Genomic DNA, 15,954 nt, shown 5'->3' with positions numbered 1-15,954 from the left:
TGAAATTAAATTGATGTAAAAGTTATCAATAATCTAACAATTTGATATCTCATCTGAGAAATATTTTATTGCCAATGATACTACCTTGTTTTCACTGTATGCTGCTATCTATTATTTTTTTAAGCCAAAACTAGTTAAATTCCTGGGTTTTGTTATTTCCTCTTTCCTTGTATTGTATTGTATTTCTGCATCATTTGCACAAAATGTAATTTTAAAAATCTCATATACTGAGCAAAATGCTTTACACTTGTTCCCAACATTGCAAAGTGAAGGAATAATGAGGTGAGTATTAAAGTACTTTACAAGTCTGTAATGATTCCATTAGAGTCAAATTAATTCATTTTATTCACTATAATTCTGCTTCTTGGTCAGGTGTGACATAGTTTTTGGGGAACAGGACAGGGGTAGGAAGGTGAGTGGAGCATGATTCCACTCTAGGTATTTTGCTATTCACAAGTCACTAAGCCAGTCATTCGCAGAAATATTTATCCTATCACTTTGTCTCCTAACCACCCCATGAATATATTTGCTATGTATGCAGCATCGCAGGTCAGCAAAGCAAATAAAAATGCTAGCAAAACCCTGGGATTTAATTCTAGGGGTATAGAATTCAAAAGTAGTGAAGCTATATTAAAGTTGTATAGGACCCTGGTCAGGCCATACTTAGAGTACTGTACACAGTTCTGGTCCTCAAACCATAAAAAAGACATAGAAGCACTGGAGAAAATGCAAAAAAGATGTACAAGGATGGTACCAGAACGGGGAGATTATAGCTATTGGGAAAGATTGAACTGGTATGGGCTTTTTTCTTTAGAAAAGAGAAGACCCGGAGGTGACCTGATAGAGGTCTTTTAAAATTATGAATGGGTTGGACAGGGTGAATGTAGAGAGAATGTTTCCACTTGTGGGAGAATCCAAAACTAGGGGGTGTAAATATACGATAGTTACTAATAAATCTAATAGGGAAATAAGGAGAAATGTCTTTTACTTGGAGAGTGGTTAGAATGTGGAACTCCCTACCACAGAAAGTGGTTGAGGCAAATAGCTTGGATGCTTTGAAAAGGAAACTAGATGAGTACATGAAAAAAAGTGAATAGAAAGATATGCTGAAAGGCTGAGATGAGGTAGTTGGAATGGGAGGAGGCTCGTGTGGAGTATAAACACCAGCAGAGACCAGTTGGGCCGAATGGCCTGTTTCTGTGCTGTATATTCTATGTAATTCTGTACATATAAGTAAGTAAACATTTCTGGTTTTAATGGAGGTTATGTTTTCGTTCTCCCCATTATATCATTTGAACTGCTTTTCATTTCTCTCCAAGGACAGTGACATTAAAAAAAAAAAAAATTTTTTAATCTTAAATTGCTGCTAAATATTAAATCATGGCACTGATTTGCCCAAATTCTACCACCAGTGACTTGGGTGAGCTGATATGAATATTTACCCTCACTCAACATTAACCGTAAAAATAAAAATCTTCACAAATTCACTGTCTGGTGGATGGAACGAGTGTTCACTCTCTCTTTGAGTCTATACTGCAAGCTTTAATTGCGATATTCTGAAGCACCTGAATATGATACCTGGGATGGCAGGAATGACGTATGAGGAGAGATTGGGTCGATTGGGCTTGTACTCGCTGGAGTTTAGAAGAATGAGAGGGGATCTCATCGAAACTTATAAAATTCTAACAGGACTAGACAGACTAGATGCAGGAAGGATGTTCCCGATGGTCGGGGAGTCCAGAACCAGGGGTCACAGTCTAAGGATAAAGGGGTAAGCTATTTAGGACAGAGATGAGGAGGAATTTCTTCACCCAGAGAGTGGTGAACCTGTGGAATTCTCTACCAAAGAAGGCAGTAGAGGCCAATTCATTAAATGTATTCAAGAAGGAGTTGGATATATTTCTTAAGGCTAAAGGGATCAAGGGATATGGAGAGAAGGCAGGAACAGGGTACTGAATTTGGATGATCAGCCATGATCTCATTGAATGGCGGAGCAGGCTCAGGGGCCGAATGGCCTACTCCTCCTATCTTCTATGTTTCTATGTTTATGTATCTGGATCTAGATTAGTACAGCTATGAAAACGGGCTTATCTGGAAAAATTGAAACACATATATAGAAGTAAAACTGAATTTCATTGTGGCAGGGGATTTTTGTCCCACAAGGTTCGTTTTTACTGTTTTTCTTCTGCATTTTAAATGTAGAGCATGTGCAGACTTCAAAAAACTCAGCATGGGAAATTATTAATCTATTGATGATGCAGAGTAATGCCATTTACAAGAAAAAGCAAAATGACTGTGATTGGAAAGCTAAGCTTGTTAATTTAGACAAGGCAATTCAGTCTTCAGGAAAAAAGGACATTTAGCAATTCAATATCCTTTAAATATGTTTTAATGATGAGACTGATTAATGATGTAAGGTCTAAGTATTTAGCCCTTAAGAAAACTGCAAGCATAATTTATTTTCAGTTTTCTGGTAAAACAATGTGGAAAGTTATAGCTGGCAACACAAAGCAGGAATAATGGGTAATCTGTATTTTATTCATGTTTTCAGATGTGAAACAGTAAAAAACAATTGATGATGAAATCTCCCAAAGCAAAGCTTTCATGACAAACCTGCACATATTTAAGAAATAGATTTTTTTTTTTTTAAATCCTGAACGTGTAATTTGTTCATCTCTTTAATCCTTGCTGACCAGATTACTGAGCTGCTAGAAGGCATTGTACTAAACCAGATAATCCATTTTCATTCCTTATTTTTAACAGAAGGAGCTTAGTTTGTTGTCATTTTATTGCAGGTGGAAAAATTATTGCGAGCTATAGCTGATGGGGATGTAGAAATGGTAAGTACAGTACTGCCAGCAGAAACTGTACCTTTAAATTATTTGGAAGGATGGATGTGGGATTTCTTTGCTAGTTTTGACTGGTTTTATTTTTGATAAAATTACAAATACCATTATGTGAAAATGACTCTAGCTTTTGTGATTTCACTGTATTACATTTTATGAATAGGACCTTGGAGTTTACCTTGTGCATGTGCAGACATTTGCCCAGACTGAAACATTACCCTCTATGCTGTTAAGGAGCTGATATAAAACTTCCTTTGGAAAATAATTGAAGAAGGGATATTTGATTTAAAAAATTGTTTTTAAATATTTTGATTATACAATGAAACCTTAGCTTTAGATCTACAGCAATATAAATTAAAAACAGCCTTGAAATATACTTGTTTTGTTTTATGTTGATCCAAATTGCATTTTGATTCCCAAGAAGTCAGAAGCAACATTTTGAGAAATACCGTAAAAATAGATGTTTTAGGAACGTTTCGTCCTACAATATTAAACGCTGGTAGTAAAAAAAAAAAAAAAAAAAAAAATTAAAAAAATCAGTGCTCTAGATTTCTATTGATTTGTACTGGTGTGGACATGATTCTGGGGCAACTGTCTTTGATCTGTATTTCTTAAGTGATGTTAATGTGACAGTGGTGCTGCACTGTGATATGTTTGATCTGTTGTAGTACCTTTTTGATCCCTTACCTTAGAATAAAAGAGTTTAAAAGGCAACGCAACAATTGTATCTGAAGGAAATTCTACTGGGGGAAGGCTCTCTATATTGCATGTGCGATGCACAGATCAGATGGTATGAAGGAGCCTGTCATTTGCTTGCTAAATAGTCCTGAAAGCAAAATTAACAAAAGTTGAGAATTATTATGACGGTGTTTGGGGAAACACTGTGTGTATGTAGATAAACATGTATAATCCCCTTTTAACTGCTTTATTCCCCTCCCCCCGCAAGACAGTTGCAAGCCGAGAGGAATAAGGCATGTTCAGACTTGCCTGCTGCTGAGAGAAGGAAAACCAATCAGGTTCCAGCAGGTGACCAATCCGTGAGTCATCACAGGTTCGCGGGCTTCACGAATTCAGTACTGTATTGTGAGAGTTGGAGTAAAGACCTATTTCTTGTAGCTCGCTGTGTTGCCTATTTCTTTACGTGGGAGACCGTAGTCCCCCACATTGGTGACCCCGAATGTCGGCGGCCGAAGCCCCCGACTCACGCAGCCCTACAGAGGCCAGCAACGACCTGATGGCAACCAGCAGCAGCCTGATGTCGGCCGGCGCCACGTCCTTGAAGCTCCCCACCTTCTGGGAACACCAAGCACCAGCTTGGTTCGCGCACTCGGAGGCCCAATTCACCCTTCGCAGGGTTCAAGACGATGAAGAAAGGTACCTCCACATAGTCTCAGCACTAGCAAGCTCTACCGCCGCTGAAGTTCTCGACCTGCTGGGGAACCCACCACAGACCGGCAAGTACTCAACCATTAAGGACCGCTTACTGCAGGCTTACGGCCTGTCCAAGGAGGAGAGGGCCCGCAGGCTTCTCTCACTACCAGGCCTTGGCGATTCTACCCCAACCCAGTTGATGAGCCGGATGCTTGCGCTCCTGGGCTCTGAACCGCAGTGCTTCTTGTTTCGGGCCCTTTTCCTCAGCCTGCTTCCTCAGCAGGTACAGACTGCCCTCGCGGGGTCCCCGATCACGAATTGCGTACAACTGGCAGCTGCCGCGGACAAAGTCTTTGCTGTCGCCCAACTCGGCTGTGCAGCCGCGAGGCTCCCCGACACCACCGAGCGCGCGCCGCCACGCCAGGCCGCAGAACTATGCTACTACCACGCGCATTTCGGCCACAAGGCCCAACGCTGCAGAGCACCCTGCTCTTTTGATCAAACCAAGATGGCCGCCCGGACCAATGCACCAGCCCCGCGCCGCCGCCTAGGCCCGCTCGACCGCACCCCCGCCGCCACGATGGCCATCGGCACCGCAGGTAAACTGCTGTACATAACCGACTCTCTTTCAGGGCGCAGATTCCTTTGCGACACCGGAGCCCAATGCAGCATAATTCCTGCTTCCCAGCTCGACATCCAGGCAGGCCGCAGCGGCCCACCCCTCGTGGCGGCAAATGGCGCAGCCATCGCTACTTTCGGAAAGCGACAGGCCGAGGTTTGTTTCAACGGCCAGCGATTTACGTGGGATTTCGTGACGGCCTCGGTGGCACATCCCTTGCTGGGCGCCGATTTTCTTTGCGCCCACGGACTCCTGGTCGACATCCGCGACAGGCGCCTGATCGACGCAGCAACTTTCGCTTCACTGGCCTGCCAGCAGAGCAACAGCCCGGCCCTCGTCGGTTCCTGCTCCGCCCCGGCGCATGACGACTACGCCCGCCTACTCGCAGATTTCTCGAGGCTCACACAACCGACTTTCTCAGCCGCGGCAGCCAAGCATGGGGTCAAGCACCACATCGCCACTACGGGACCACCAGTGTTCGCTCGAGCCAGGCGCCTGGACCCAGCCAAGATGGCGGTGGCCAAGGAAGAATTCGCCACGATGGAAAAACTGGGCATCATCTGCCGCTCGAACAGCCCTTGGTCGTCCCCCCTCCATATTGTGCCCAAGCCGGGCGGTGGCTGGCGCCCCTGCGGCGACTACAGACGGCTCAACGACGCCACCACGCCCGATAGATACCCCATTCCACACATCCAAGACTTCTCGGCACACCTAGCAGGAAAGTCCGTCTTTTCCAAGGTCGACCTGATTCGCGGCTACCATCAGGTCCCCGTCCATCACGCAGACGTCCAGAAGACGGCGGTCATCACCCACTTCGGACTGTTCGAGTTCCTGCGCATGCCCTTCGGGCTTAAGAATGCCGCACAGGCCTTCCAACGGCTCCTGGACTCCGTCCTACAGGACCTGAGCTTCCTGTTCGTCTATCTGGACGATCTCCTCGTGGCCAGCACCAGCAAGGCCGAGCACATCGCGCATTTGCGCTCCCTTTTGCAGCGCCTCAGCCAACACGGGCTAATCGTCAACCCGGCCAAATGCCAGTTCGGAGCAGCCCAAATTGACACTCTCGGCCACAGAATCTCGCCAAGGGGAGCCATTCCCCTACCTTCCAAGGTGCAGGCGGTGGCGGACTTTCCCCAGCCCACCTCGGTCAAGGCGCTGCAGGAATTTTTGGGGATGGTCAATTTCTATCACCGGTTCGTGCCCAAGGCCGCCGCACTCATGCGCCCCCTCTACGAAGCCACCAGGGGCAAAACGGGTAAAGAGCAACTCACCTGGTCCAGCGAGATGGCGACCAGCCTTCCACCAAACCAAAAGCGCCTTGGCCAACGCCACACTACTGGCCCACCCCATCCCGGGCGCCAAGACCGCCCTCACCACGGACGCCTCGGATTACGCCATCGGCGCCGTCCAGCAACAGTGGGTCGAAGGCGCGTGGCAGCCACTGGCATTTTTCAGCCGACAGCTGCGCAAGAACGAGCAGGCCTACAGCACGTTCGACAGAGAGCTCCTGTTCCTGGCAATTCGGCACTTCCGTTTCCTCCTGGAAGGCCGGCCGTTCACCGCATTCGTGGACCACAAGCCGCTCACTTTCGCCATGGCCAAAGTAACCGAACCCTGGTCCGCGCGCCAACAGCGCCAACTCAACTTCATCTCGGAGTTCACCACGGACATCCGCCACGTCGCCGGCAAGGACAATTTGGTGGCCGACTGCCTCTCGAGACCCTCGCTCCACGCAGTGCACCTGGGCGTCGACTACGTCAGCATGGCGAGAGACCAGGCCGCCGACGCGGAGATCCAGGCCCTCAGGATGTCAACTACCAGCCTCACCCTGGCCGACATCCACTTCCACGCAGCCGGCACAACCCTCCTGTGCGACGTCTCAGTCCCCTCGCCTAGGCCGGTCGTCCCATCCGCCTGGCGCAAGCGAGTTTTCGACATCATCCACGGCCTCTCACATCCAGGGATGCGTGCGTCTCAGAAACTTATGTCCGCCAAGTTCGCCTGGCCTGGACTCCACAAGGATGTGAGAGACTGGACCAACACATGCGTGGCGTGTCAGCGCGCTAAGGTCCAGCAGCACACCAAGGCATCATTGGAGTGTTTCCCGGTGCCCGAGAGGCGTTTCGACCACGTCCACGTTGATCTGGTAGGCCCCTTGCCGCCGTTGCACGGTTTTACACACCTCACGATCGTCGACCGCACCACCAGATGGCCCGAGGTGGTTCTCTTCGCCTCCACCACCATGACCGACGTCGCGCGAGCATTCGTCTCGACATGGGTGGCCCGGTTCGGCGTGCCGACCGACATATCCTCGGACAGAGGCCCCCAGTTCACTTCTCACTTGTGGAATGCCATCACCGCTGGCCTCGGCACCAAGTTGCACAGGACAACAGCCTACCACCCGCAGGCCAATGGGCTCTGCGAGCGCTTTCATCGTTCTTTGAAAGCCTCCCTCCGCGCCAGCCTGGCCAACACCAGCTGGATCGACAAACTACCCTGGGTTCTCCTGGGATTGCGCACCGCGCCCAAAGAGGACCTCCGCGGCCGAGAGGGTCTACGGCCAACCGCTCAGAGTACCAGGCGACTTCCTCCCCCTGACAACGGAGCCGTGGTCGGCCGCCAGACAGCTTTCCCTGCACCGGGACGCGGCCCAGCAATTCCGTCCAGTGCCCACTTCGCAACACAGCCCACAGCCGTCCTACGTGCCTCGAGACTTACGACATGCGGAGCTCGTCTTCGTGCGCCGGGACGCGCACAGAGGCCCGCTGCAGGCACCATACACCGGCCCCTTCCCAGTATTGGAGACGGGGGACAAAGCTTTTCTTATCGACGTCGGTGGGAAGCCGGACCTTATTTCAGTAGACCGCCTCAAACCGGCGCACCTGGACCTCAGCGTCCCGTTTCGGCCGGCTCTTCCCCCACGGCGGGGCAGACCTCCCGCGTTGGCGGCGGCCCCACAAGAGGACCAAGACATGCCAGAACCTTACTTCCCGGCCGCCGCCCCACCTTCGCCGGCAGCCCGTCCAGCCAGCCCACCGGCAGCCCGTCCAGCCAGCCCACCGGCAGACCAGCCGATGAACCAACCGGCCGACCTCCCAGACAGCCCTCCTCACACGCCAGATGGCTACTATAGCCGCTACGGCCGCTTGGTCAAACCTCCGCAGAGACTGACTTTTACAGTTAACGAGGATTCTGGGGGGGCGTATGTGGCATTGCCACATTGGGGAAACACTGTGTGTATGTAGATAAACCTGTATAATCCCCTTTTAACTGCTGTATTCCCCTCCCCCCGCAAGACAGTTGCAAGCTGAGAGGAATAAGGCATGTTCAGACTTGCCTGCTGCTGAGAGAAGGAAAACCAATCAGGTTCCAGCAGGTGACCAATCCGTGAGTCATCACAGGTTCGCGGGCTTCACGAATTCAGTACTGTATTGTGAGAGTTGGAGTAAAGACCTATTTCTTGTAGCTTGCTGTGTTGCCTATTTCTTTACGTGGGAGACCGTAGTCCCCCACAACGGCATAATTTTGTATCTTAGTTACCTGACATTTTTTTTAAAGGATGGAGAAAATTTATGATGTGTGCTTCCTTTTTGCTGTACTCAACCATGGCTAGTAAATAACCAATTGTTTTATGGGCAATTTAGAGTTCGTAGCTCTGCTTTAGTTTATTTAATTCTGTGAATGAGTTGCATTTTCATAGAATCATAGAATGGTTACAGCATGGAAGGAGGCCATTTGGCCTGTCAAGCCTGTGCCGGCTCTCTGCAAGAGCACTTCAGCTAGTCCCACTCCCCTGCCCTTTCCCCGTAGCCCAGCAAATTATTTTCCTTCAAGTACTTATCCAACTCTCTTTTGAAAGCCATGATTGAGTCTGCCTCCACCACCCTTTCAGGCAGTGCATTCCAGATCCTAACCACTCGCTGCATAAAGTTTTTTCTTATGTCGCCTTTGGTTCTTTTGCCAATCACCTTAAATCTGTGTCCTCTGGTTCCCGACCCTTCTGCCAATGGAACAGTTTCTCTCTATCTACTCTGTCCAGACCCCTCATGATTTTGAACACCTCTATCAAATCTCCCCTCGCTCTTCTCTGCTTTAAGGAGAACAACCCCAGCTTCTCCAGTCTATCCACGTAACTGAAGTCCCTCATCCCTGGAATCATTCTCATAAATCTTTTCTGCACCCTCTCTAAGGCATTCACATCCTTCCTAAGGTGCGGTGCCCAGAATTTGACATAATACTCCAGTTGAGGCCGAACCAATGTTTTAGACATGTTCATCATAATTTCCATGCTTTTGTACTCTATACCTCCTATACATCAAGAAAACCAAAGAAATCATTGTGGACTTCAGGAAGTCTAAAGGTGGAAGTCACACCCCCATCCAGATCAATGGGGCTGTGGTGGAAAGGGTGGACAGCTTTAAGTTCCTCGGAGTCCACATCACGGAAGACCTCTCCTGGTCCCTCAATACCTCCTCTCTGGTGAAGAAGGCCCAGCAGCGTATTTCCTAAGGAGGCTGAAGGGATGTAACCTGTCACCCCTGATCCTCTCTAACTTTTACCGCTGCACAATAGAGAGCATCCTGACGAACTGTATCACAGTATGGTATGGCAGCTGTAGCTACTATGACCAGAAAGCCCTGCAGCGGGTAGTCAAAACTGCCCAATGCATTACTGGCACCCGGCTACCGACCATAGAGCACATATACCAGAAACGCTGTTTACGGAGGTCACGGACCATCATCGAAGACCCTACCCACCCCAGCCACAGTCTGTTCGCCCTCCTGCCATCTGGGAGACGCTACAGATGCATTCGCACCCGTACGACCAGATTTAGGAACAGCTTCTTTCCCAGGGCTGTCATCCTACTGAACTCCACAAATAAACTCTCAAGCCTGCACATCTGCCAATGCACTTTATCATGGTTATGTTTATGTTAATGTATTACAAGCCAAATGTATGTTGAATGTTTAAATGTCTTAATCTAAATGTGCACTCTCGGGAGCCGCAAGCCTACATTTCGTTGTACTGCACTTGTGCACTAACAATGACAATAAAATTGATTATTATTATATTATTCATGAAGCCCAGGATCCCGTAAGCTTTTTTAACTGCTTTCTCAACCTGCCCTGCCACCTTCAACAATTTGTGCATATATACCCCTAGGTCTCTCTGTTCATGCACCCCCTTTAGGATTGTACCCTTTAGTTTATATTTCCTCTCCTCATTCTACCAAAATGTATCACTTTGCACTTTTCTGCATTAAATTTCATCTGCCACGTGTTCACCCATTCCACTAGCCTGTCTGTGCCCTCTTGAAGTCTATCACTATCCTCCTCATTGTTCACTATACTTCCAAGTTTTGTGCCATCTGCAAATTTTGAAATTGTGTCCTGTACACCCACATCCAAGTCATTAATATATATCAAGAAAAGCAGTGGTCCTAGAACCGACCCCGGGAAACACCACTGTATACCTTCCTCCAGTCCGAAAAACAACCGTTCACCACTACTCTGTTTCCTGTCACTTAGCCAATTTTATATTGGTATTGTATTTAAATTATTCTTTGAGTTTTCCTTCATGTTCAAAACATTATTGAAAATATTTTTTTTTGACACAGTCTGGTTATTTTTCATTTTCAGTGCACAATGTACCAACATAAAGCATGAAATGACAAAAGACCTTTTAGTTAATCTGCAGAAAGTGCTACATATATACACCTTGATTTTCAAAGGTAGTTGAGTGAAATCTCTGAATATCTATCCATATCCCCCACATACACTACTGAACCCATTCCCCTCCACAGACAACCCACTTCCCACCTCAGTAGAAGAACCAATATGGAGTATTTCATATCTCAGCCCATATTTATCCCTAGAAATGCCAATTCCAGGCTCCAACAGACATTTACAGTCTACTGTTAATTCAGTCATTTTTTTGTTCAAAAAAAGTTGAATTATCCAGTAATTCAAATTAAGCAATTTAAGTAAAACAATACAGAAGCTTTTTTTTGCACAATTTGATTTTCAATTAAGCAGTTTTGAATTGAGAGTAATATCTACCTGGGGGACTGTTTCAACTTTTAACACAGTGGAAGGGTTCAGGTATGGGTTTCTAGGTATCATTGTTTACACTGAGATTACATAGCCATTTTGAAACTGAAAATAAGTTTTACTAATTTAGTTTAGTTTACTCTTTAGCACCTCCATTGGGAGGAGAGTGTAATTACAGTGTAACAAGTTAGGAAGGAACATAGGAACAGGAGTAGGCCATTTAGCCCCTCGAGCCTGTTCCGCCATTCAGTGAGATCATGGCTGCCCTGTGACCTAACTCCATATACCTGCCTTTGCCCCATATCCCTTAATACCTTTGGTTAACAAAAATCTATAGGAACCTGTATTACATTTTAAGTTTATATTCTAAATGTGGATTTGGAATTTATAATGGAAAGTTGACAGGAAGTGCACACAGAAACAAGATATTTAGTACAATTGTAAAATACTGCGGATGCTGGAAATCTGAAAGATATTTAGTGTATTACTCGTCGATCTGCGACATTGCACACAGTAAATTGGAGAATATGGTCTCTTTCGCAGTCGCTGCTGTTTTTTATGTTGCTGTTTCTCTGTCTCTCCGGTTTTGTTGCTCTGTTCTGCTCTATTCCCTTAACCACCTTCTTTATGCTGTTCTATCTGTCCTCTTCTCTCTTTGTCATTTTGTTATTTCTTTTTGTGTGGGAGGTGGAGACTGGTATGACCTGGTGCAGTAGGTGAAGGAGCCACCAACAGCTACAGGCTGCTTTTGAGATGAAGGTTAGAGAAAAGTGTCCCTCGGTGTCTCCCTTTCCATTCCCCTTCCCAATTACTCACACATGCTTCCCTACCCTCTCGCTCCCACCATGTCCCCTACCCTTTTACTTTTCCACAACCCATTTCCTTTTCCATCACACCCTCACTCCCATCGCTATCCCTACCCTCACTCCCATCGCTACCCCTACATCTTCTCCTTTGAATTCCTCACTCAACCCTTGTATTCTCTGCTCCCCCTTGGCTCACAGTCACTCACTTCACCTTTAACACTCTATCCACCAACCTCCTCCCACTTGCTCCCCTTAAGGCAGGTGGTGTAACATCAGAGGGCACTTCACCCTCAACTATTTTCTCTACTCATCTTTCTCTGCTCGTCGCTCTTCCTATCTATTTCCTTCAAGGCTTTGTTAGCTTTCAAAATTCAATCTTTTTTTAAAACAAATCAAATTAGAATGAGGAAAAGCACTGTGTGTCTGTCTTTTTCTCTTTGTACCTTTCCCTCTATCTCCCTCTCATAAGTGTTAGAAATTAAAATTTCTCAGTTGTATACAATTAACATTGACTTTTAACTGTCAACAAAATGCGGGTGAGGCAATTTGCAGGCTTCAAACTTCAACTGAGAGTTAAACTTTAAAAAGAGTAATACTACATGAAGAAAGACCCTTACCCCCTCCCCCCATGACCCCATTGTCTGTTTGACTCTCGTGCTCTTTTGCTCGCTCAAGTTGATAGAGCGCAAAGCAAAGGCTACAACAGGTGTATAATTCAGAATGCTGTCATTTTTTTCTGTCTCAGACACAAACAGCCTCTTTATTTAAAAAAAAAAACTCTTGAATTTTACCTCCGTAAAACTCTTGAAATTTTTTCTCCTGCTTTCCTTCAAGTAACTGCCTTCATCCAGAAAACCTGTGTTTCAACGGTTTAGTGTATTCAGTATTTGGAGCCTACTAAGATGTCTGCTTTTCTAAACAATGATGATGTATCTTGGAACAGTTATGGAAATGTTTTAAATATAAAAATAAAGTAGTCGTATAAACTTCAATATAACTTCAAAGTAAATGTGTTAATGCGTACATTAAAGAAGCAACCCAAGAAATGTCTCCAGAATGTGCCATCACTAATTTTTAGCCTATATTACTCTTTTGACCCTTTTTTCTATAAAAAGAAAGTTTATTTTCATGTACTGGAAATGAAAATCATTACATATGGTAATCATTTAAAAAAATCTACTGTGCACATAAATGTGGTTTGCAAAGATAGGCACAGGGAGCTGAATTTTTTGTTCTGAAATGGACCTGACTGTTTCCAGTCAGGAGTTTGCAATCTATTACAATTTTATTAATGCCACTCCTTACATTTCTCCTTGGATGTTGACCATTCAAGTGCAGACAGTGCATAGCTTGCTCCACGTTACTGCACAATGACAAAGAGATCTCTACCATGTGCATGTAAATAAACTGAAAACCGCTTTCAAAGTTATATAACACAGTCAGACACTACTCACCCTCAAACAGGCCAATGGTCTGTGTTGTACATCATAGTAATATAGTGTAGTAAAATCCCAAATATGGGAATCTCCGTGTAATTTATTTAAAATTAAATAAAACACTTCACTCCAACCACACGCCTTATTTTACTCTTAAATCCTAGCAATTTTAAAAGTGATGTCGCAGGAATACTCAAATAAAGCTCACAAGGGAACATTCTTCTTATCTCAAAACTGCAACTAACTAGATGTGAAGAAAATAAACCATCACATAATACCACACCTGAGCATACGTTAAAGTTCCTTTGAGAACAATGTTTTTAAAAGTTGTATTTTCACGGCTTCTTATTTATTTATATATAATTTCTTTGTGGACAAAACACTAAAATACACCTGTCGCGAGTGACTTTCGGAAACTATCAGCTCACTATAAAACATTGTGCACAAACTTTTTTTTATTCGTTCACTGGATGTGGGCGTCGCTGGCAATGCCAGCATTTATTGAACCACAGAGGGCAGTTAGGAGTCAACCACATTGCTGTGGGTCTGGAGTCACATATCGGCCAGACCAGGTAAAGATGGCAGATTTCCTTCCCTAAAGGACATTAGTGAACCAGATGGGTTTTTATGACAATCCGGTAGTTTCATGGTCATCATTACTGATACTAGCTTTTTATTCCAGATTTATTTAATTAACTGAATTTAAATTCCCCAGCTGCCATGGTGGGATTTGAACTCGTATGTCCACATGTGGATTACTAGTCCAGTAACATAACTACTACCGTACCCCAAACTAGAGGCAAAGAAACAATCAGCAGTGACAGTAAGCAACATCTTATTTGGTTTTAACAGCCTTCCATCCTATTCCTCAACCAAGCTGGTTCTGATGGCCTTCTGTCCTAATCTCTGGCCAATTTGATTGGTTCTGATAACCTCCTCTCCCACCTTCATGCTGATCTCATTATTTACTAACGACAGCCTCCAGTTCCAGTAGAAAAAGCTGTTTTTACTTGTGAAACATTAGCAAGCTTATACGTGGGTTGAAGTGCTGACTGACAGCTTAACAAACTGATAGTTGGCATGTATGTAATATATTATACTTGAATCAAATAAGACACATGACACAATTTCAGTCATAAGGCAGTCTGGTTCCTTGTTCTTATCCAACGTCATTTGACCTAAAGAACAGAAATCTTTGTTCAGTTAGGATCATCTGCTTCTATATGTAATGAACTATTATTTTGTCTGATCGCTGAAATCACATAGGGTATTAACCCCTTTGGTTGTACTACAGCCCTCTTGCATAACCATTTCAGTATAGTAAATTTCTGTTACTTTGGAGGAATTTCAAACATAATTTGATATTAAAAGTAAAATTGTGCAAATTATTAGATAAATTTAAGGAATATATTTTTGGTGTCAACAAATAAGCATCAATTTCAACATTTTTTACTTTGGGGAGGGGGGGGAGGGAAGAGTTTAACTAAAATAAAACAGAAGGCCCATGTATACAGTTTGAAATCCCATGTTAGTCTAATGGTTAGGATTCGATGCTCTTGCCATCATGGACCGGGTTTGATTCCTGGTCAGGGAATTAATTTGGTGTCAGCCGTGGCTCAGTGGTAACACTCTTGCCTCTGAGTCTGAGGATTGTGGGTTCAAATCCCGAGACTTAAGCACACAATCTAGGCTGACACTCCAGTACTGAGGGAGTGCTGCACTGTCGGAGGTGCCCTCTCTTGGATGAGACATTAAATTGAGGTCCCGTCTTGGCCAATATTTACCCCTCAACCAACATCACAAACAGATTATCTGGTCATTATCACATTGTTGTTTGTGGGACCTTGCAGTGTGAAAACTGGCTGCTCCGTTTTCTACATTACAATAGTGACTACACTTTAAAAGTACTTCATTGGTTGTACAGTAAAATGCTTTGGGACATCCTGAGGTTGTGAAAGGTGCTATATAAATGCCAGTTCATTCATTCATTAAAATCCCCAAGATGTTCTATCAGTGAGGTAAGACTCTCCTGCCATAAGATCTGTGACATCATTTTTTTTAAATCTTTTTTTTTCCATCTTTGTGTCATTTGTGATGTGCAGAATCTTGGTTATCTTATATTTAAATGCACTTAAAACTGTTGGATTCATAGACTGTAGATTAGAGATACCTGCTGTTTTGTTTGTTGTAGTTGGCTCTTACTAATGCTATTTCTGAAAAAAACATGGAAGGCAAAAATACTCATTTGCAACAACGTGGACCACCTTCTAGTGTTGTAGTCGATTTAAACCTTGGATTGGAATTTGTGTAGTCCTAATCAATAGAAGTGCAAAGGTTTGGATTTTGTCAGTCCAGCATAAATAAATTCAAATTCATTTTGATGATTTCTCTTTGTCGAATAAATTCAGATTTAGCCTATGTATAGTTGAATATATATTCTGCAATTGCTGCCACAGAGTATTTGTGTATTCATGTGGCAGCATAGCGAACATAGTTGATGTGCCACTTAGTGATACCTTCAGTTCCCATTTATTCTTTTAATTAGAGGTGCATAATTTTGTTGAAGTATAATTAGAGTTGGTTAATTTGGGTTCCCTGCTTTGGTGTATTCAGATCTTTCAGTTGGCTATAGTGAAGGGTAAAATGGCAGGCTGTTGTTTAAATGTTCAGTTACTGTTATTTATAATTATTAGATATCTAGATTTGGAATTAGAAGACAAAGCAGGCACCTGACATTAGATGGCCCAGGCCTGTGTTAACCTTTCCATAATCCTGGAAATCCACTCTAAAGGAATTAACCAGGGCTTGAACAGAAGAGAGAACAGT

General features: G+C 44.7%; 1 protein-coding gene across 1 annotated transcript in view; it reads left to right on the top strand.

Annotated features, from left to right (window-relative positions):
* The window catches only part of ankrd27 (ankyrin repeat domain 27 (VPS9 domain)), a 115,005-nt gene that overhangs the window by 59,933 nt on the left and 39,118 nt on the right, over positions 1-15,954 (top strand). Inside the window, 1 exon segment of the mRNA XM_085991572.1 lies at positions 2,796-2,840. Within this exon segment, the coding sequence (XP_085847698.1) occupies positions 2,796-2,840 (45 nt within the window).

The sequence above is a fragment of the Somniosus microcephalus genome, chromosome 6 (genome assembly GCF_052327205.1).
Source record: "Somniosus microcephalus isolate GS21.2 chromosome 6, FLI_Smic_1.0, whole genome shotgun sequence".
Taxonomy (NCBI): domain Eukaryota; kingdom Metazoa; phylum Chordata; class Chondrichthyes; order Squaliformes; family Somniosidae; genus Somniosus; species Somniosus microcephalus.
Note: the sequence above shows the minus strand (reverse complement) of the source record. Positions and strands in the feature narration are given on the sequence as shown.